General features: G+C 47.7%; 1 protein-coding gene across 2 annotated transcripts in view; it reads left to right on the forward strand.

The window, feature by feature from the left end:
* The window catches only part of PARN (poly(A)-specific ribonuclease), a 1047754-nt gene that overhangs the window by 134317 nt on the left and 892394 nt on the right, over positions 1–21043 (forward strand). For both annotated transcript variants that reach the window (XM_069647825.1, XM_069647826.1), the window contains exon 5: positions 4046–4127. In XM_069647825.1, the coding sequence (XP_069503926.1) occupies positions 4046–4127 (82 nt within the window). The remainder of the gene's footprint in view (positions 1–4045; positions 4128–21043) is intronic.

Genomic DNA, 21043 nt, shown 5'->3' on the forward strand with positions numbered 1-21043 from the left:
GACCTCTTAGTATATGGGCAAGTAACCACCAGTTCGGGGTGGGAGGAAGGAAGGATGGGATACAGTGCACACTTATTGATGACAGCACCAGTAAAAGTAGTGAATGATGAATGTCTTAAGGAGTGGGACAAGTATTTGAAGTTAACATGGGTTGAAGATGAAGCAGGACATGTATCCATATTGGCAATGAAGATTGCGACATTGCTTCAGAAACAGTGGTCAGACCAAAGTTGGGAGAAAATAAAGGATATGGTCACGTAACCGATGTGCCAGGAATGAAAGGAGGAACTGCTGTGCTGATGGACCACTATTGGGCCTGTGGATCCAGAGCTTGCATGAAGTTGCCTCTAAATTGGGGAGGAATATGTTCTATGGTGATAATGCATGTTCTTGCGTTGGTGGTCCCTCAAAGTGATATCCACATAGCCAGCTTTCCGAAAATGGATGCACATCAAAGGAAGAAGAGGTCGCTTAACCTCACCTGACAGAAGAGAGAACATTCTTTTTCGGCAAAATCATTGGAGGCTTATCAAGACATTCCAGATGAGCATAAATTGTTCAGTAAGAAGGCAGTGATATTTACATACATATTCATGCCAGGAATTCAAGCTTCAGCAAATGCCAAGTGGTTACAAATCACAAGGCCGCAGCTGCTACAATCAACACAATAAAAGGGTTGAATGCGCTTAATGAAGAATTGAGTGCCATCAAACTCGTGCCCCTTCAAAACAGGTTGGTCCTAGACTTAATTACAGCGATGGAAGGAGGTGTGAGCACCAATATCGGGCCTTTTTGCTGTACATTTATTCCTGCCCATGATGGAGAGAATGGAACTTTGACCAAAGCCATAATTCTGTTATCACCCCTGCACACGACAATGGTGGAATAAGTAGATGAAGATTGGTTTTTATACTAGGTTATCATGGGTTCCAACCTGGCTGGCGAATGCATTTAAGGTACTGATGGTGGCACAAGTATGGGTATTACTAAAATTCTGTCTCCTGAGAATAGTCATAGGACTGTGTAAAAAGAGCAAAGAAAGCTGTTGGGATGAATATAATGTTCAATGTAAATGCTGTGACTGCCAAACCCACACAGACTGAAAACACCACCCTTGAGCACCTAAAAGGAAGCCCTATGGCACCTCCAGGGACGTCTTAGTCCAAGGATAATCAGACCTACTTGGGACGTTTGGTGTTCTGTATGCCAACTGGGGAGTCCCGCCATATGACCTGGAGTGTGGATGAACACATAAAGAATGCAGATGACCTGAGGGGGGTGACAAAGATATGGATCCCGAAAGAAACCAGTGTGAAGAAAAAGTTGAAAATTTAGGAGGTAGTCGAGGACCCGACCAGAGGGGGGTAATGTAGAGAGGCGTATGTACACATCCTTTATAGAGCCCGCAAACTCAAATCTGTATCACTGGAAGAACAAGAAAACACTGTGTTGGACACCTGGTATAGTCCCAATACAGCATCTGAGGTACGAGAGATCTTATGTGCTTGGATAACTATATCGAATGTACCACTGAACTGATGCGGTAGACAGCCTGCAGGCACCACTGGATATAGAAGAACTAGAAGTAAAATCCGACCAATGTAAAGTGATGCCACTAAAGATAAAAGATGTGTATGCACTAAAACCGAAGTATGAATATATGAAGAATAAAGATGTGATTGAAGTGACGAAGTAAAAACATATGCAACCACAAAGGAAACCATATACTATGCTGAGAAGAGGGGTGACAAGAAACGTAGTACATTGTATAGATGCAGAAACACAACATAGATCAGACAAAATAGAAGCTTGCTAAAGTACAAAATAGAATGAGAGTAAAGCAGCCATGTTGAGAAAATGGATGACTGCATCGTATAATAAGTAAATGTAAAGCCTTGAAGTGAAACCAAGGCTGCAATGCTGACAGGCACTGGAATACAAATTTGTGCAAGAACAAAGGGAGGGTGTTTGGTTCAGAATCAAGAACCACAGCAAGAGTAACTGCATGGCTCAAAGAGTCGAGAATAAGCCATGAACGTACATGGGGACATGTTTCTCTTATATGAAGTAAAGGAGTGAATAATGGTGCGTGCCAAGTATTTTATAGTTAAATACGCTGAAAGCGCATGGAGGATGGAGCAACCAAGTGTCCAGAGTCCCAGAAGAGTAATAGCAACCAATTTGATTGAATCAAATAGCATTAAAAGGGCAGAATGGACAAAATCATGGTGGTCTCACACGTGGTCCAGGACCAGAAGACTAGGCCTATTCAAAAAGTTCCAGACGAAGATGGCAATGTACTTTCGCTCCCTTTTTAAAGTTCTGAGGAAGTTAACATTCAGCAAGGTCAGCTATAAAGAAGTGGTCTTGGCTTAGGGCTTCACTGAGATGGTAGGCTAATTAGCTAAGAAAGTCAGTTGTCTGGCGTTCTCTTGGACCTGGGTTTTGTGTACGTGCTGCTAACAAGCCAAATGTCCAAGGTTGGTAAGAGTGCCAACCAATCGTGAGGGTCTATGTAATGGTGGACCATACATTGTTGCACGGGCATAGCCACTGCTGTTATGTTATTTTCTGTATTTTACAAATTTGGAGGTAGTTCAAGGCAGGTCTACCAGATAAGAGGCATCCAACAATGATACTAACATTCATATAAACTATATGTATACATTTCCCTTAACAAATCCCTTAACCCAGCATGTTTTTATCGTTGGCACGCAGGATTAAGTCATAGCTGACATATGTCTAGGTATAAAACCTTTTGTGTAACTGAAATACATTGAGCGTGTGTGAGCTGAGATTCGTTTTGCTCACCAGGTTTCCCTACTTTATTGAATTGATAATGGTCGTATTTTGCCATCTTCCTTGAGTCTGTTAGGTTATTTGGGCCTGAGATCATTTATTGTGGTAATCCCATTCGGCACCAGTGTCTTCCCAGGGCAGTGGCGCGGCACCAGATTGTGGAAGAAAGCGAGCCAACTAAGAGTAGCAAGAAACAGACCAATTACATTGCAATGCAATAAGTTACAAACCAAGAGAATCCCTTTCTAAACTGGCATCGGCAACTTAGACCCACCCCATGAGAAACACTTTTTTATTGTAAAAGTATGCAGTGATGAAGAAATTAATTGAAAGAGTTGATTGCAGTTGGACTTGGCCAGTCCTGGGAAAGGTGCCTTTTGCGGCTTCTGGCTAAGCCATTCTGTTTCCCCATTAGTCTGTTGTTTGGTGCACCTCGGATACCTAATTATGTTACTGAATTGTTCCTGAAAAGTCAAGACTGTCAGTAAAGGCTAACTGCAGCTATCATCCAGCACATTTCCATGTTCTCATTACGAGCAATTCACCCCTTTTTTTTCAAGTCGGAGTCCCATGCTCTGTCCAACTCCAATGCCCTACTGCAATATCTGCAGTTTATGGTGCCTGAAGCCTAATGCTACTCGGCCACATTGAAATGTACCATCACCACTATTAACTGTGGCCTCATGGAAAAATACAAGCAACCCTAATAGCAGTCTCATAATACAGTTTAATGGCAGTCCATTTCGTACATGGAGGATGGTAAATGGATTCCTTAAATTGTGGTCTTGTGAAATTTCATCTGCAATAACGTATTAATAATTTTCTCTACTTGGTTCAGCAGGTGTGACTTCTGTGGTAAACCTTCATTTCAGTTTTTACTTTTATACTAATTTTTATGATTTTCCCTTTTAAACTCTATTTTAGTCATTTACATCAATTTGTCATATTCCTTGGACAAACACCTTCCATTTCGTAATTCATAGTTTGAACGGATGTGCATATCAGTAATTGATTTACTTAATTTCTTTAAACAAGGTAGTGTTCACACATTAAAATGGGCCAAAAAGTGGCAGTTGCTTGTTAAATAGGCTGTTTGAAATTAGACACTTATGATAGAAGGCAATTGATGATGTAGGTCGTATTGCCCCATCAAGGGGTTTAATGAGTATGTTTGCAGAAAAGTATACATATTATACAAGCCATGTGCATCTGTTCTAAATATCCTTTTTTGAACCTTTCTTCGCAGGTACATAATGAAGTCCTTTAATTTTTATATTTTTCCGAAGCCTTTCAACAGAAGTTCCCCTGATGTTAAGTTTGTTTGTCAGGTCTGTATAATATGAATATTTACAAATGGGCCTCACATATTGTAACACCACAATGTTGTGCTCTTGAAACATATTGATCCACAAATGGTGTATAGGTTGAGGGCGGATGGAAAACTGTTGCAGGAATGAGCATTTGTGGGATTTTGTATTCTAGTGTACTTAAGCAGTGAGGATAAGGGAGTTCAGTATCTCAATTGACAATGTGCCCAGAAAAATTGTTATTTTGCACAAGCATTATTCAATCAGCCTATAACTGGTAATTTTGCTCCATAAACTACCAGCATGTCTCTTTCAGGGCAATATCTGTTACTCTTCTGTTTTGCACAAGCAAGGTAGTAAACGGATGAGGTGATGAGTAGTGTACCTTTGTGGTACGTTATTGGCCTGAGATTCCTTAATCTGCTGAACCTTTCATTGTTGACGACATACTTGCATCGAGCCATTTTAGTGCTAGTGAACCAGATAACTGAACTGCTCTGCTGAAAGAACCATATGTTAAGACTCCAGAATAAAATACATTATCCTGTGTGAAGCGTAGTGCTTGGTAGGACCCTGTAGCACTGTATTTTAAACTGCCAACAAGGTGCTCACAAAGAAGTTGGTTATTTTGAACACATCATATGAACACATCGTTGGAAGCAATTTAATTAGCAAATTGGTTTCTTTTTTAAAAGTGGAAAAGGCAGGAAAGCATTATTGAAGCTAGTATTTGTGTTGTGTGATGGGAGCAAAGTTTAGGGGGCATGGCCTTGGCACATGCAGTGAGGATGTGAATTGCAGGAGCTCCCACTAAGAGCTTGTATTAAGGTTTGCAGTGTTGCGAGAGCTGCCTGGGAGATTCCGTCTACTTTAAGCAGTGGAATATAGCTTGGACAGCTTGTTGAATTTTTGTCTGACAAAAATCAGTATCTGGGAACAGTTTTGAGGCAAGCAAAGGGCTTCGGCAACGGAGACCCAACATGGCAGCCAGAACGCATCGGTGAAAGTGAAAGGAAGGCTGGCCCAGCTGACTTCGCAGGACGAGCGGTTCTCGGCTGATCACTGGGACTGGAGGAACCGTTGTGCTGTCTCTGGCCTGGGTGACCCATAGATGTGTCGGGCCACCCAGACCGCAGAGTTGGCACGAGGCGCTGTGAGAGACACTGGCTGAGAAGAAGGAAGGCGTGCAGGACGGCTATGTAGCCCCCGTCTAGTCCCACCTGGAACAGGGGCGAGGCAGACTGGAGGCTGGTGAGAGAGCTGGTACTGGGGACTGATGGAACAGGACAGTGTGCTGGATGCAGTGAGCCGGGATCACGGGGGCAAGACGAGCCGGTCTCTGGGACGCTGCCACTCTGTAAACGGCAGCGGCAAGTGTGGTGGAAGGTATGTGGCTTGCGCTGGGTGCAGCGCTTACTGTAGTTGGGGCCGGTAACTACGGACCACGAGCGCACTGATTATGGTGCTATTCGCCCTGCACGCCAGCAACACGCCCCTTCTTGGTGATTGCTGCGGGGCACTGAAACTCAGCCTGCAGGCTTATTTAGTTCGGAAGATAATTGCAAAACCCGGAGGCTAGGTTGACAGCACAAGAGACTGGCTGTGAGATCAGTATTGAATATTGCAAATGAAGTACATATAGCTTCGCCGCCAGAGTGCTTACTCCGACTACTTCTGATTGCAGACACTGCACCCATGACTGGACTGCCACATGATCGGATATTGGGACAACCCTGGGTAGCACCATGTGTAGCGCTGATGCACCCTGAACTACTGCTTGTGGGGGTCTTGTGCTTGACTCGCCCTCTGTACACACCTGAGAAACACTTGTATAACTGTACTTAAGACACTGCCCCCTAGCACCATGGTTCACCCGTAGGTGTTGGCCAGGGACTTTGGAGTGCCCCCTGGGCTCTGATTGGCCTGGACCTTGATATGTGATTGACTGGGTGCACACAACTCACTGCTGCGACCACCTACACCATAAGCACTTACTTCTATAGATCAATTTCACGGACCAGAGTCCAGGCACTGGCCTAAGTATAAGGGCCCTACGATTTGATTCTTTCGTTAGCCTGGGGAAGTCTCAAACGACGGACCCAGCTCCAGGAGTGCCATCAACTGGGGCTCAGACACCACAATCCGACACTCAGGAAGACAAAGTGCTTGCAGCCATTGCTGCTTTACGATCCTCCTTGGAGAACAAAATGGAGGAGGTGAAAGTCTGTACAACACCTATGTCAGGATGTGAGATCGCTTGCGGAACGAGTGACGTCGCGGAAGTACTGCTAAAAGACACAGCTACCACCACTGACGATCTGTCTACTCTAATGAAGTCACTGGAATGCAGAAACAACATCTTGGAACAGAGAGCTGAAGATGCTGAGGGCCGCTGTCGTCAAAATGTCTGGGTTTTAGGGATACCGGAAGGTGCAGAATGCCGGACCCAACATCCTATATCGACAACATATTTCTGCAGGAAGTGGGTGCTGGAAAACTATTGCAAGGATTTGCTGTTTAACAAGCCCATCGATCATTCCAGAAGAGACCTCCGCCGGGGTCGTACCCCTGCCCAGTGATAGCCAAGATACTGAATTTTAGGTATCGGGAAGTGCTCCTTTGACTTTTCAAGAGAGGCGGGGGGGAGGGACAATATAGAGACGACTCTACAATAGCCATTTACCCAGACTATATCCCTCCAATACAACAGAGGAATACATTTGTTCCAGTTAAAGCAAGGCTTGGGCAGAAAGGGATTAAATACATGCTCATATATCCGGCCAGGCTGAAAGTATTATATGGTGGAAAGACTCGTATCTTCGAAAGTCCAGAAGCAGTATCGATGTGTATTGAATATAACAACCTGGAGGTAATACCGAGGCCTAAAATGGACATTGCTAGGCACCGGAACATGCTTGAACTGGACTATTGCGAGAGGTTGCGAACTGATTTGGCGCACTGTGTGAGACCTTCGATGATGCTGGCTCAGACTAACAATGCAGGAACATACGTGCACGGAACATAATGAGCAGAGTCAGACGCCTCAAATTGAATTGCAATGGATTTCCCTACACACTGCTGAAACAGTTGCTACCCAGTGGGCGTGGCAGCATCGCCTACTGGGTGAGGTTCAGATCACCCCGATCCACATGGATTATTGACATCAAATTGCTGTCGATCTGTTGAGCTGGTGCTTGTTGATATTACTACACTGACCAGCCACTGGCTTGTCCGAATGGGACAGTCCTTTTGGACCCTGTTTGTGCCCTGCGTTTAAGGGCGTGTTGATGTTTTGTTCAGAATACTCTGCTTGTGTAGTGACATTTTTCTTATGCTCTGTAGTATGCAAGGTGATATGGGCTAGGAGGCGTTACTGGTCATTTTACAAACAGGACAGTGCCTTATATGTTGGGTACAGTGACAATGTTGCAATGAATGCTTTGCTAGATTCGGAAATTTGCCAATTTCACCCTCCAATATGTTTGCACAGAGCCAAACGTGACAGATCATGGCACAAATTAGATTACTGACCTGGAATATAAGGGGCTTGGGCACCCATATGCGCAGGAACAGGGTTAAATCCTATCTGCACTGCAAAAAGATACCAATAGCCCTTCTCCAGGAAACTCACCCGACGAGTGTGGAACAGGAGGTAGTTGGTAATCGAACGGGGGGAGGGCTTTATATGGGTTCCATACTCTAAATACGCTAGAAGGGTGCTCATTTGGATTGCTGACCTTCTCCCACTCCGACTGCTGGATGTGCAGATGTTTGCGGATGGACGATATGTAATCTTGCGGGCCACATTGCTAGTAAGGAAGTATCCATTGTGAATTCTTACTTAGCTAATCACAAGATGCCATCACATATTCAGACAGTGTACCCATATTGCCCTAAGGCGAGATGCCTTTTTCATATGGGGGAGCGATTTCAACTGTGACGGAAAATAGTACTGGATAGATCTACACCTCCCCAGGGCGGCCTTTCGCTGGCAACCACTGCACTGAACACGGCGATCACCAATTAACACCTGGTGGATGTTTGGAGGGAATTTCATTCTGGGACCAGAGGGTACTCTTACTATTTGTCCCCACAAACTGTACACCAGGATGGATTGTTTGGGCTGGGGTCAGGTCAACTGGCTGAATTTGTTGGTGCTGAATATTTGGGCCGCACGGTCCCTGAACACACTCCTTTACTGTCATATGGGATAATGGGACACCTCGAACCGCCATTCATACCTGGCACATGCCCATGGACACCTTGCTCGAATCCTCCTTTAGGGAACAACTTCGTGCCATGTTGCTCTCCTTCCTGGAAAATAATATAGGCAGTGTAGAAAGCTGTGGGACAATCTGGGAAACGCTGAAGGTGGTGACTAGGGGTGAGGCCATGGCCGGCGCTCGGGGCATTCACAAAACATTGAAGGAGGAATTGGAGATCCTAGAGGCCAAAGTTAAGAAGCTCAAGGGACTGCACTTGGGTGTGCTTTCACTTGAAGGGGATCCTGAGAGGCCTGTTCCCAATGCCTAGCGGCATGGGAGAGACTGTCAGTTTCGATTACGCCATTCGAACAGCTCGAGCACATACTGAAGGGGACAAATCTGGGAAAATATTAGCTTGACTATGTAAGAGGGAACATCCTAAATTGTTGCCCACGCTACTACATGAGTGCAGGGCCCGTGCAGAGTTCAGACCGCAATAAATGACATATTTGCGAACTACGATGATACACTGTATAGACACACACAGATACCCCCCCCCACTCCCCCCCCGAAGCAATAGCCGAGGTCTTCCAAATGATGAAACTCACGGTTATCCAGAGATGCCTCTTGGATCAACCCTTTACATTACATGAGCTGGGTGAAGCAATAACCTCTCTCTCGGGGACCTATGGCCTCCCGGCAGAATTTTTATAAAACTTACAAATCAACCCTGGCCTCTATACTACTAAGTCTTTCAAAAAGCCTATGACGGGCAAACTTCCGAATACTATGCAGGAAACATTGATGGTGCCTATTCTGAAACCAGGAAAGCCCCTCCGAGCTGTGTGACTTGTATCGGCCCCTACCTATGTTAAATTATGATGTAAAGCTGCTTACCACCATGCTGGCAACACGTCTCCGCCAGTGCATCACAACTCTGATACATTCTGACCAGAATGGATTTGTACGTGGCCGTAATACCACACAGAATTTGCGTTTGTTACGACACATCATTGAACAGACCAATGCAATCTGAGCACTACGTGGTGGCGTTGTTACTGTTCCAGCCTTTGATACAGTGTATTGGGAATGGATAGACATGACACTGCAGAGCTTCGAGTTTGCGAAATTCATTCGTTGGGTTAAACTCCTATACACCCCCCCTCCCCCTACAGCTAAAGTACAGTTTGGCCGGCAGATATCGGGGCAATGGAATAGTCAGAGGGGAACGTGGCAGGGATGCCCGCTCTCGCCATTGCTTTACATATTGGCTTTAAGGCCGGTAGCTGTAAATTTGAGACAAAAGTACTTGGAGGCAGGAATTGGGGTTGGGGGCTTTATGCATCTCATCTCCCTGTATGCCGATGGTGTGCTGCTATACTTAATGCCATCCACATCATAACCTGCCCATAATATTGGAGGTGCTGGACAACTTTGCTAGGTTCTCTGGAATCTCTTTCAACAAACAAGTCATGCCCATTTCCCTTTGCAGGCTTCAGTCGGGTGGATGTGGCTGCGTTACCTGAGTAGGGCTTGAAATGGGAACCATGCTCTTTCGGATATCTGGGCATACAAATTGCACACTCCCCTGAGGACTTGCATATGTTTAATATACAGAGTAGTGGAGGGCGTCAAGAAGACCATGACATTGTGGTCCTGACTGCCTCTCTCCCTCATGGGCAGGGTTGTTATAACCAAAATGGTAATTCTCTCCAGATTTTTATACGGTTTCATCAATGTCACTTTTTACATAGAAGCCTCCTTCTTTAGCAAATTGGAAGGCATCATTTGAGACCATTTGTGGCAGCCAAAAAGGCACAGACTGGCGATTAATACTTTCTCTCCCCAATGAAGATGGAGGGATTCAACTCCCACGCTTGGAATTTTATTACTTTGCTGCCCAACTGAGCTTTATCACGAAATGTTTATGGATGAATATACATTGGAGCATGAGCTGCTTAACGCCCAGGTGAGACCTGCCTGACTTGGAGAAGCATTGTGGTCTCCAAAGGTCTGGAACAAAACGCAAACTTTGGTACTGTGCGTTGGCAGACAGATCCATCTAGAACATTAAGGGTGCTCATACTCTCCTAACATACCAATCCTGGTAGGCACGTGCAACACCTTGGACGAGTTGAAGGCAGAAAGATGCTGGGAAAGGGCTGGCATAAAGGAATTGAACGATCAGACCGAAAAAAAGGTCCAACCGTACAAAAAGTCCATAAAATGCTACCACCAAAGGCTCGAACACCAAAAGTTCGAACCTTTGGTGGGAGCATTGTAGGTAAGTATAAAAATAAGACTGCGGGGGTGTCCCCTGCAACACCCCGCTCACGGAAGTGAAAGGGAACAGGCGTCGCAGGGATACAGCCTGAAGAAAAGGTAAGTAGGGCTTGTTGGGTTGTAGGTGAAAAGGGTCGAAAGCAATTGATTCGAATGCAATAGTTTCGAGTCAAAAGGACGGGGTAAAAAAGTCGAATGTTTATTTATATATTTTTAGCCCCCCCCCCCCAAAACCATAGTTCTAGGTGTAAAAACACTTTTTTTCCTATACGTAAGCCAAAAAATAAAAATACATTTAAGAAAAGGCATTCGTCCATTTTTTTTCCGGTCCTTTTGTTTCTAAACTATTGTAATTCGAAACAATGTAATCGACCCTTTGACTGGACACCGGTTTGTTTATGTTGTGTGTGTGTGGGTATGTAGGGGTTTTGAATGTGTGTTCGCATGGGAAATGTACAAACCTTTTCGTGGTTCGTACATTTCACATGTGAACTTTTCGGCCGCGGAAAAATCGGCGGTGGTCGGATCATGTAGATCAGCATAAATACTTGGGGCGATATGTATGAGAGCAGAACATTTAGAGAATTGCCTAGCCTCATGCAAAGAGGGATTACCCAGTGGGCAGTTTCTGAGATACATGAGGGTAGCGAAGACTGCCAGGCGTAATTGGTGTGAGCGGCCGGCCGAGCCACAGACAAATATCTTTCTAGCGCTAATGTATGAATTAGAAGACTGGTGGAGACCTGTCTAGATTATACAAATACCTGTTGGGAGCCAGTGTTAAACTTGATACATTAAAAACACTGGGAGGCTGATTGGGGCTTGGAAATTACAGATAGGGAGTGGTTAATGGCGCCAGGCTTTGTCAAGAATGTATCTCGTAATGCCAGATTTAGGCTTACAACTCAATGTGCCCCACTGAACATACATGATCCCGCTAAGATGGCGAATAAAAAAAAAAATGTACCTACTAGTTGTCCTTGGTGTCGCCAGGATGATGTCTATTTACTGCACACGCTGTGGACATGCCCCGTGATAGTGTTGTTGGTCCCAAATTCAACAGACCTGTGAGGAGGTGGGCATTGGAAGCTATCACTGGAACCCACACGAATGTCTCTAGGGTATTTATCCAAGACTCGGCAAGCATAACCACGTTATAAAATTCATGAACCTAGCATGCATACTAGCCAAGAAATGTATAGCAATGACATGGAAGTCACGTAGCGGCCAACAGTTTGATGTAAATTCCCTAATCCATACATGTTGGTGCGAGACTGATAAAGCTGGAAAGAATGGGGTGATACATAACCATGGCAGGGATGCACCACTAACTTTTGAAGCCTGGAAGGCTTTAGTTAACTGTTTCCTACCCTTCTGACGACAAACTACCATGAATGCATCTCCTTAGACGTTGCTTCGAGGGGATTGGGTCCTCCGACGTATGCTATATCTATGACCGTAATCACCACAGCTGTGCTGCTTCGGAAAATCTTTCGGCGTCTGCGTCGATACGCTGCCCTCGAGGACCTCCTCCGACGGCCAACGTCACTGGATGTTATAAGTAGGACGCACGACGCCCATAGCCCAGTTCCGTTTTTTTCCGCGAACGTGTTCGCTTCGGGAATCTCGGCGTGCCTTGACTCTTTGGAGTTTGTTTCTCGGTTCTTCGCACCTGTTCGTTTTGTGAAGTTTCTTCTTCGTGAAGGATGTCTACATCTTCTTCCACCCCGCGTCCAGGATTTAAGAAGTGCGCGGACTGAGGGTCCAAGATGTCGGTTACGGGCTCGCACGACGCCTGCCTCGGATGACTGCGTTGACTGCCAGTCGCTCACGTCTAAAGCCTTGCGGGAGCGCAAGAAGTTATCGGTAGGTAAGGTGTCTAAGCCACGGAAGTCGAGGTCTGCGGGGCTTTCGACGGACGATTTGAGAGGCGTCTCTCCGCGTCGTTGTCAGAAGTCCAGTGGGTCTCTGTCCCGGAGTCGGCCCAACCACTCCTCCGCCTCTTCGAGGCACTCCCGGAAGCGCCGTCATTGGTCGCTTTCCCCGTCCTCTTCCGAGTACTCTGCCCGTCGGCGGGTCGCTTACCCTACCAAGCAGGCGACGCCAGAGGAATGGGCTTCCTTCGGGAAGAAAATGTTAGCGATTCTCGAATCGTGGGGCACCGGTCCGTCCGTGCCTCCAAGTGGGGTCGGTCGTGATCGGTCGAGAGACGCCGCTCGCACGCCTTCGGGCTCGGGTGGTCGGCACGATTCGTGGGAGAGGTCCCGCTCGGACAAGGGAAATCGTTCTCGTCATGCCCGGTCCAGGTCCTCGACGCGCTCGAGACAGTGTGAACCTGTGATGGCTTCGAGAAAGACGTTGACGCTGGTGGTGCCGAGGTCATCGACTGACTCTTTTGAGGCCCTGCCTCCGAAGAAGTCGTCGGTGCCCAGGCTGACGAAGGACACGCTCGGGGCTCCGGCCTCGAGGCCTGTGTCGACGCCATTGATGCTGTCGGAGCCGCGTTCGGCGTTGATGCCGATTCACTCGATGCCTTTCGAGGCTGTGTCGTCGGGGGTACCCCAAGGCTCGGTGGAACCCCCTAGAAAGGCTCTTGCCAAGGTCAAGCATGGCTTTGGTTCACATTCTGTGCCTTCTTACCGCCATCTTGAGTTTATTTCAGAGGTGGATGAGGGCTCTGATGATGGCATGGTTCCTGATGCGGTGCCAGACGAGATTCTCTCGGGGCATAGCCAATTTGAGGACCTGAGGCAGTCCCTGCAAGATGCCAGTGGGCTGGACACCTCTCCGGAGGTGGAGTTTTGTAGGCCTGAGCCTGGCACTCATGCCGACTCCTCGTACTGGCGCCTTATGTCGAGGGTCACCGAGTACTTGGGATGGTCTGGTCTCCCCCGGGGGAGTTTCTTCAGGATGACCTTAATGATATCCTCAACCTTGGTCCATGAACTGACCCGGTATTGCCGTTTCATATGGCTCTACAGAGGAGGGTGGTGGCGGCTTAGACTGCTCCGGAGAGTCTCCCAGCAGTGGGCAAGTCTTTGCCGCGAAAATACCGCCGAGCCAGTAGCGACCCCTGCTACAAGCACCCCACTCCGGAGAGTTTGGTGGTGCAGGCGGCCAAGGCCCTGGCAAAGCAGGCGTATCCTACCATCCCTCCTGATAGGGACGACAAGCGATTTGACGGCTGGGCGAAGAAAGTGTTTTCTTCAGGGGGTATGGCGCTTCAGGCGGCCAACTCCGTATGTGCCTTGTCACGTTTCACGCACACTCTGTGGAACTGTTTCCTTAGCGGCTGAACATATTCCCGAAGGGGACGAACGGGGTGGTTTCCTTGCCATGGTTCAAGATGGCAAGGATGCCATGTGTGAGGCCGTTCAGTCGGGTTTGGACATGGCAGATTGCGTCAGCCGGTCCATGGCGGCGAGCACCGTGATAAGCAGGTTTGCATGGTTGCGGAAGTCGGGGTTTGCTCCTGATGTGCAGGCTCGGCTCCTCAACATGCCCTTTGACCCTATAACATCTTCTGCTAGGGTCAGCAACCCTCACTGCTGCTCGAGCGTGGTTCTGGCTTGCAGGTCAGAGCGCTGCCTTCCGATACCCCTTGGCACCTTTTCAGCATTGTCCAGGCACCCAGTTGCCATGTGTTAGGCCATTTCCCTCCCCCGACCCGCTTCCGTGTGCGCTTGTCTCCTGTTTCTGCCCTTCATGCCTTCTCTTGTGTTCCCCTCCAAACCCTCTCCGTGGTCCCTCTTCCATCTACCTCCCGTCCAGCACCTTACCATTGTCTTGTAGAGCCCTCTAAAGTAGCCCTCCCTGGGTAGCCATCTTCCTGGCAGCCCCTCCGACTAAGGACCCCTAGACAAAGGGCGGCTCCAGCTAGTGTCTGCAGCTGTCAGCAGGGGAAGCCAGTGGCCAGCCATCAACCAGCAGCTATTAAGTCAGGTAGGAGTGGTCTGGGTTAGGGATTGAGCCTTCACTCGACCCTGAATACCTGGCCACATAGACGCTCATGCTTGGGTGTGCTTTTCTCCAGTATTTAAATTGCATTGTGAAGTAATGCCGTTCTTTGGTTCTGCCTCCTAGCAAGCATTCATCTAGTGAACCTCTACCATTATCTAAGCTCCTGTCCAATTCTCTACTACTCTCATCCGCATGCAAACCTTCCTGTGTCCTTCACTAGCGTTCTCCCTGCCCCGTCCCTCTCCCTTCCCCGTCCCTCTCCCTTCCTCTTCTCATCTCCCTACCTATGGTGCTCTGTTTTTCCTCTCTTTTCTAACTGCTTATCTATCGACTATCCTGCTCTCCTCTCTACATCTGGTAGGAAGAAGTTTACAAAGGACTTCCTGGTCTCCAATCCAGCCCCCCCTATCGCTGACACCTATTACCAGTGCCTCCTCCAGGCAAACCCTCACCGACATCCTCTTCGTCATTCCCTCGCCAGACCTATGCATATGGTCTCTGTGCTCTCACCTTTCTTTTCTTCTCCCATTAATGGTGGCACCCGGTGGGAGGCCCTCCTGGCTTCCTTCCACTCCTCGAAAGGTCATCATTAATGTGTACTTGAATGGTACCATCTTGGTCCAAGGCCCTCAAGCCAACCTTCTCCTCTTTGATAGACGCTTCCTGTGCCTCATCAATTTCCTTTCTTCTCCTGCTGTCCCCTCTCTCCCCTCCGCAGCTTCCTCGCCTCCCACTGCTGTCTCCTCCTTGGCTACGTCGCCCTCTCCTCCTTCTAGACCTCTGCAGGGCATACCTCTGATATGTATCCCTCCCCGGAAGTCTTTAAAGGACGGCAACCTTCTTCATATTGCCACTCTAAACTCTTGCTGAGCTGTCAAACACTCCTCTGACATATGTCGCCTCCTTGAAAAACTCAACCTTGATGTCCTCAGTCTCACTGAGACATGGTTCACGGCTAGCTCTGTCACAAGCTTTGACACACTCCTCCCTTATGGCTACAAGATCCTCTCCGCGCCCAGATCCAACCGTTCCGTAGGGGGTATAGCCCTGATCTTCCCTGAGCGGATTCCTGCCTCTGTCATTCCTACGCAGGCTTACTCGTCTTTCGAATGCCTCATCTGCAGGCTCACTCTCTCCTGGTCATTCCCTTACTGTGGCTACCATATATCGACCACCTGGTCAGATCTCCTTCCTCTCTGAGTGTGCGGACCTCTCCTCTTCCCTCCTGGCCTTGACCACTCAACGTCTCCTTCTTGGAGACTTCAACATCCACCTGGATGCTTCCTGTCTTAACTATGGACTCTTTTGTGACCTCTGCCATTATCTATCCTCCGACTCACTTTGCAGGGCACACTCTGTATAGTCTGATCTCCTCAGACTCTCCCCTACCGATCCCTCTCACCATTCTTCTCTCCTGGAGTGATCACTTTCTCCTTTCCTCCCAGCTCACCACTCGGGTCAAGCCAACTTCAGCACTACCCACCTACCTTCTCGGTTACGCGGGTGTCAGTTGATGCTTTCGCCGCAATTTTCAAGCCCAGGCATCGTATCTCTCAGGACTGAAAACTCTGCACTGGCTCCCAGTGGCTGTGAGGATTACGTTCAAAACCCTTGCATTGTCCACAAGGCCTCCTGGGGCCTCAATACCTTCAACTCTCTTCCTAAATGTCTTCGAGCTCTTCGCTCATCCGCCTCTCCCTCAGGGTCAGTCACTTCTCCAAACAACTAGTTTGGGGTAGATCTTTATTCTGCTGGGGCCTCCCTCTGGAACAGCCTCCCTGCCTCTCTGAAACTTGAGGAGAACCATCTCTGGTTCCGGACGCACCTCAACACATTCCTCTTTGCTTCTGCTTTCTCTCCATCCCTGCTGATCTCCTGGCTGAAACTGCTCTGGTTACCTGGCTACCCTCTGATCCAGGGCCCAGCTCCCCTCCTCACCAGTTGCACACCTGCACTGCCCCCCCTGGCAACCCGTGCACCCGGGGACTGTTTCTGTATCCCTAAAGCACTCTTCCAGCACTTGACACATGATGTCTGCACTTACCCTTTTTACTTGCCACCAGCTGGACGCATTTTTATTCACTTTTATTCATTGTCTTTTTATTTTGTTTATTTTGTCATTTATGTATTGCTGTGTACTGCACTGCCTCCTCCCCCCGCACTTTTCCCTTCCTCCGCTCCCCTGCACTTGCACGATCTCAATCTCACCTGGCCTAGTAAGATCGTTGTCTGTCGTCCCTCTGCCCCCCCCCCTTGCTCCGCCGCACAACACTTGTGTATAGGCGTGTCAAATGCCATATCATCTATCATATCATACATAGATGGAGAAATCACAACCCTCCTATATTATACAGATACATTTACATTGCTATCATAGTAACTCAATGTATTTGTCTACTAGCCTTCTTCAAGACCATCAGGTGAGGGACGGGGTCTCTTCCTCAGGTAGACCATGTGGTCAAAAACTGTTGACTCTCATAGTATTCCTCCCACCTGATGGTAAACTTTGAGACAACTACTTGTACTTTCTGCACCAAAGCGCTAGATGGCAGCATTCCTACAACAATGTGAATATAAAAATGAGAAGCTCCAAACTTATTTTTTCAAATAAGTGGCATTTGCTTTGTCACCACTTTTTCATGGTAGTGCGCCATATACAATCCTACTTCTACAGTGCTTTCTGGACGTTGTGTAAATAAGGCATAACCATCCGATTTGACCTGTAACGTAGATTTCAAAAGCTTACGTTTGACCATTCTGACGCTCAACATTTGAGCAAACTCTTAAAGACCTCCAAATACATACTAATGCTAGGGTGAGGGGAGATTGCAAGATCAATGCCCCTTGTCGAACTGAAGCCCCTCTTTGCCCCCCCCTTCCCCGGTTAACCCCCAAGACCAATGTGTTTGCTGCCCTCCCCCAATGGCCAATTGCACCGAGACGATCCTGTAAAACAGTATACTTTCGCTTTATCAAGTCCAGCCTGCGTAGACCTTCTGCTAGAGGTCTTGCTGTTTATTTCTTGTCCATCGAAGGAATATTTGCAGTGCTGTTACTAATCTGCACTTTCTGTGCGGCCTGCGGCCTTGAAGTGAATGTTCAGTACACGCTTGCATCTTCATTCACCTAGCTTGCAGGTTGATTTTTGAGCATGACCTCTCCATCGGAAGAAGGAATACCATTGGTCAGTCCTAGTGGATGAAATCTCAGTTAAGAAAAAGACATGGGTAACAATTTTGTTTTGTCATTGAAGAAATACCAGTCTTGGGTTTTTAAGCATTTTTGGAAACAATTGTTTACCCTTTCTAATTTTGGTTTTCTTATTGACCAATTGTTAGACACTACAATTCTACTTCTCATCCCCTTTACTTTGCTAGCTAGTCTTTCGGTTGGCTCCAACATCCCTGCTTTTTATTTTTGAGGAAAGCAAGAAGTTACTGGGTTGGTCTTACTAAAGTCAGGAGCCTGATGTCGAAGTATGATTTTGCCATTTATTCCTAGTGTCATCTGTGCAAATTGTTTTTATCCTGGACTTCTGTTTCTGGCTCAGTCAAAATGAGTAGTGGAACAGTTGAATATCCTGTTAAGTGCCATGTTTACTGGACACATTGTAGAAATCTGCAACATTTTATGTATGCCCGGGATACTCCAGTATTCGTACAGGAAACCTTAAACATTGCCTGAATAATCATGGCATGAGGCCATGCCGATACCTTTTGCAGGAGTTCACACAACCTGGATGCGGTGTAGAAACGTAAAGATAAAGTCCCAGGAATGACTGAGTTCTTCATTCATGAATTGACAGATGAACTACATGTCTTTTTTTTAAAATTGTTTTTATGGTTCTATATGCATGGGGATATTTCGATATATATATTTCTGATGCTTGTTAATCTGCTTCGAATCACATGCTGTGCATCTTGCAACTAGTGGTAACCGCAGAATATTGGATCTTGCCTTTCGAGGATTGAAAGGGGACATCGACATGGGCGTGCCTGTAACACTATCCCTAGCGTGACATGTAGTGTACCCAAAATCCCTCACACATTGAGGTCCCTCCGATTGTATTTTTCCGCCCAGCTAACTGAACGCCTTATGCAGAGCTCCTACTTATTGCAAAATTGTTACATTTCCCGACCGTAAACCACCACCGAAGACGGCAAAGAACAGACTTCGACGGCTGGTGCTCCGGACAGTGCTGCTGATCGTGTGGCCGGGCCTTCTGGCTGGCCTATACAGTCGGTAGAGTGCGGTCTGGGGGTTTCTATTCTTTTCACAAATGTCTTTCCTTCTCCCCTCCCTTTGCCGTTTTTGTTTTTGCCGTCGCTTTCACACACCTGAGCATTGGACAGGACACCATTTAAATTTTGCCTTTCCTGTAAGGGAAAATACCCCTGGAGAGACCAGCACCATCGGTGCAATAAGTGTCATCCCTAAATCACGACGAGGCATCCTGTAAGTACTGCCAACTCCTGTGCCCCAAGACGATCAAGGAGCGTCGAGTGAAGCAGTGGGCGGCCTACGCCAGGTCGCAGGCCGAGGGTAGCTCCCCCGACGCCACAGCCGCTGAAAGTGATGAGCTAAGTGACCGCCATGGCTCCGATCCGGCTGCCATTGACCTCACATTGGAGCGCTTGCACTCCACGAAGTCTGTCCCCAGCCCCACCAGGCACGATGATAGTTCTGCTATGGGGGGAGGTACACCCCAGCGATAGGGACGCATACGATACCCATAGGACCAAACACAACCCCCGGTACCGCCTCGGCAGATCAATTGAAGCGGACCAAGGTACCAACGGGTACGTCTAGTTCCTCGACGCCACCTGCCGATTCACGTGATTGGCAGCCCTCCCCTCACTCACGTCCGCGGCATTCGTCCGGACATTCTAGGAGTAAGGGAGCCAGCACCAAAACTCACAAGGCTGTCGAGACGCCTCCTAAGAGCGCGCCGACACATACAGCTCCAGTTGCATCGAAGTCTATAGCGCAACCGTCTGAACAGCCTAAACCCCTCCCGGTAACGCAGAACATCAGGAGTCCCGCAAAAACCTTTTTTGCGGACAGTAAACAAAGGGACAGGTCTAAAGATACTTCGAAAGACATGTCTAAACACCCGGAAGAGCTGGAGGGTTATTCTGAAAGCCCCCAGACCTTATCTAGGACCGTTCTTGATAAATCTCTGCATCCTAGGCTAGAACATCCACAGCCCTTTTCCCCCTCTAGACCCCTCTGGCTCATATCCATGGACCAGAGAAAAATGTGTATGGTGTAAGGACAGGTTGGTTACATTTGTGGTCTTCTCTGAGAGGTTCACCCCTAAAAGGCCTAGTAAATACTACTTTTATCCTGCAGTGACCAACTTTCAGAAGACTCCTCTTCATGAAGAGGTCTTTGACCTTACAGGTCAAGAGGCTCTCGACCCTTATTTGCAGGAGGATGATCCCTTTGTGAATACCACTGATCAGACCCAGGATTGGGGTGATGACCAGCAGGTAGAAGACCTTTCTTGGCTGTTCCCTACCCATACCCCGGACTCTGATGCCATATGTATGGACCCTCCTCTGCATCACCTGTCGATGACCAGATGGCATTTAACGCCATTCTGAAAAAGGCAGCAGAACACGTTCAGATAGCCATGCAAGAGACAGTGTTAGATTCAGATTTCGTGGAGAACATATTAAAGGAGAAGCCTCCTGCCAGCCAGGCAATACCTTTATTTCCATCAAGAGGCGCAGTCCCCTTACTTATTAACACCCTCTCAAACCAGGGCTGTGAACCCTTGGGTGGAAAAATCTTTTTGCCCCTCACCTTCTGACCCCCTGTATATTAGGGGTCATGCCACCCCAGATTCTCTTGTGGTTATGACAAGGAAAAAGGCAGGGGTCCCCTTGTCCACAGGCGAGGCACCGTCTGACAAAGAATGTAAGAAATGGTATGCTTTTGGAAAGAGAATTACTACTGCAGCAGCATATTCTACCCGCATAGCCAACACCACGCTGTTGGCCAGCTATTCCGATGTCCAATGCAACTTGCTACAGGAGGGCCTACAGGAGGTCCCTGAACCAGTGCGTGCTCGTCTGCTTACAATTGTATCAGAGGGTAGGCCGGTAAACCACAACATCCTCAAAAACACCTTAGATGCTGCTGAGACGACAGGGAGAACCTTGGCACAGGGTACCCTTTTTAAACGCCACGCCTGGTTGAAAAACTCTCGATTCAAACCAGAGACACAAGCTTTGTTAATAAAAAAAGGAGTAAGACTCAAATCTATTTGGCAAGGCCATTGATGAGGCACTGGAAACGGCCAAGAAGGAACACGAGACTTTAAAAACTTTGAAGCAAATCACTCAAAGACCCTTTCAACAGAGAGGGGGGGGGGAAGTTCTTGCCGCTCCTTTCGTGGGCAATCCTATTCTCGTTCCCCACACAACTAATATGTCTCGGGCAACAATTGGTCCTCAGGACAGGGGGCTGCCTCCGCAAACCCAT

This window comes from Ambystoma mexicanum, chromosome 2q, assembly GCF_040938575.1.
Source record: "Ambystoma mexicanum isolate Mex_15411 chromosome 2q, UKY_AmexF1_1, whole genome shotgun sequence".
NCBI lineage: Eukaryota > Metazoa > Chordata > Amphibia > Caudata > Ambystomatidae > Ambystoma > Ambystoma mexicanum.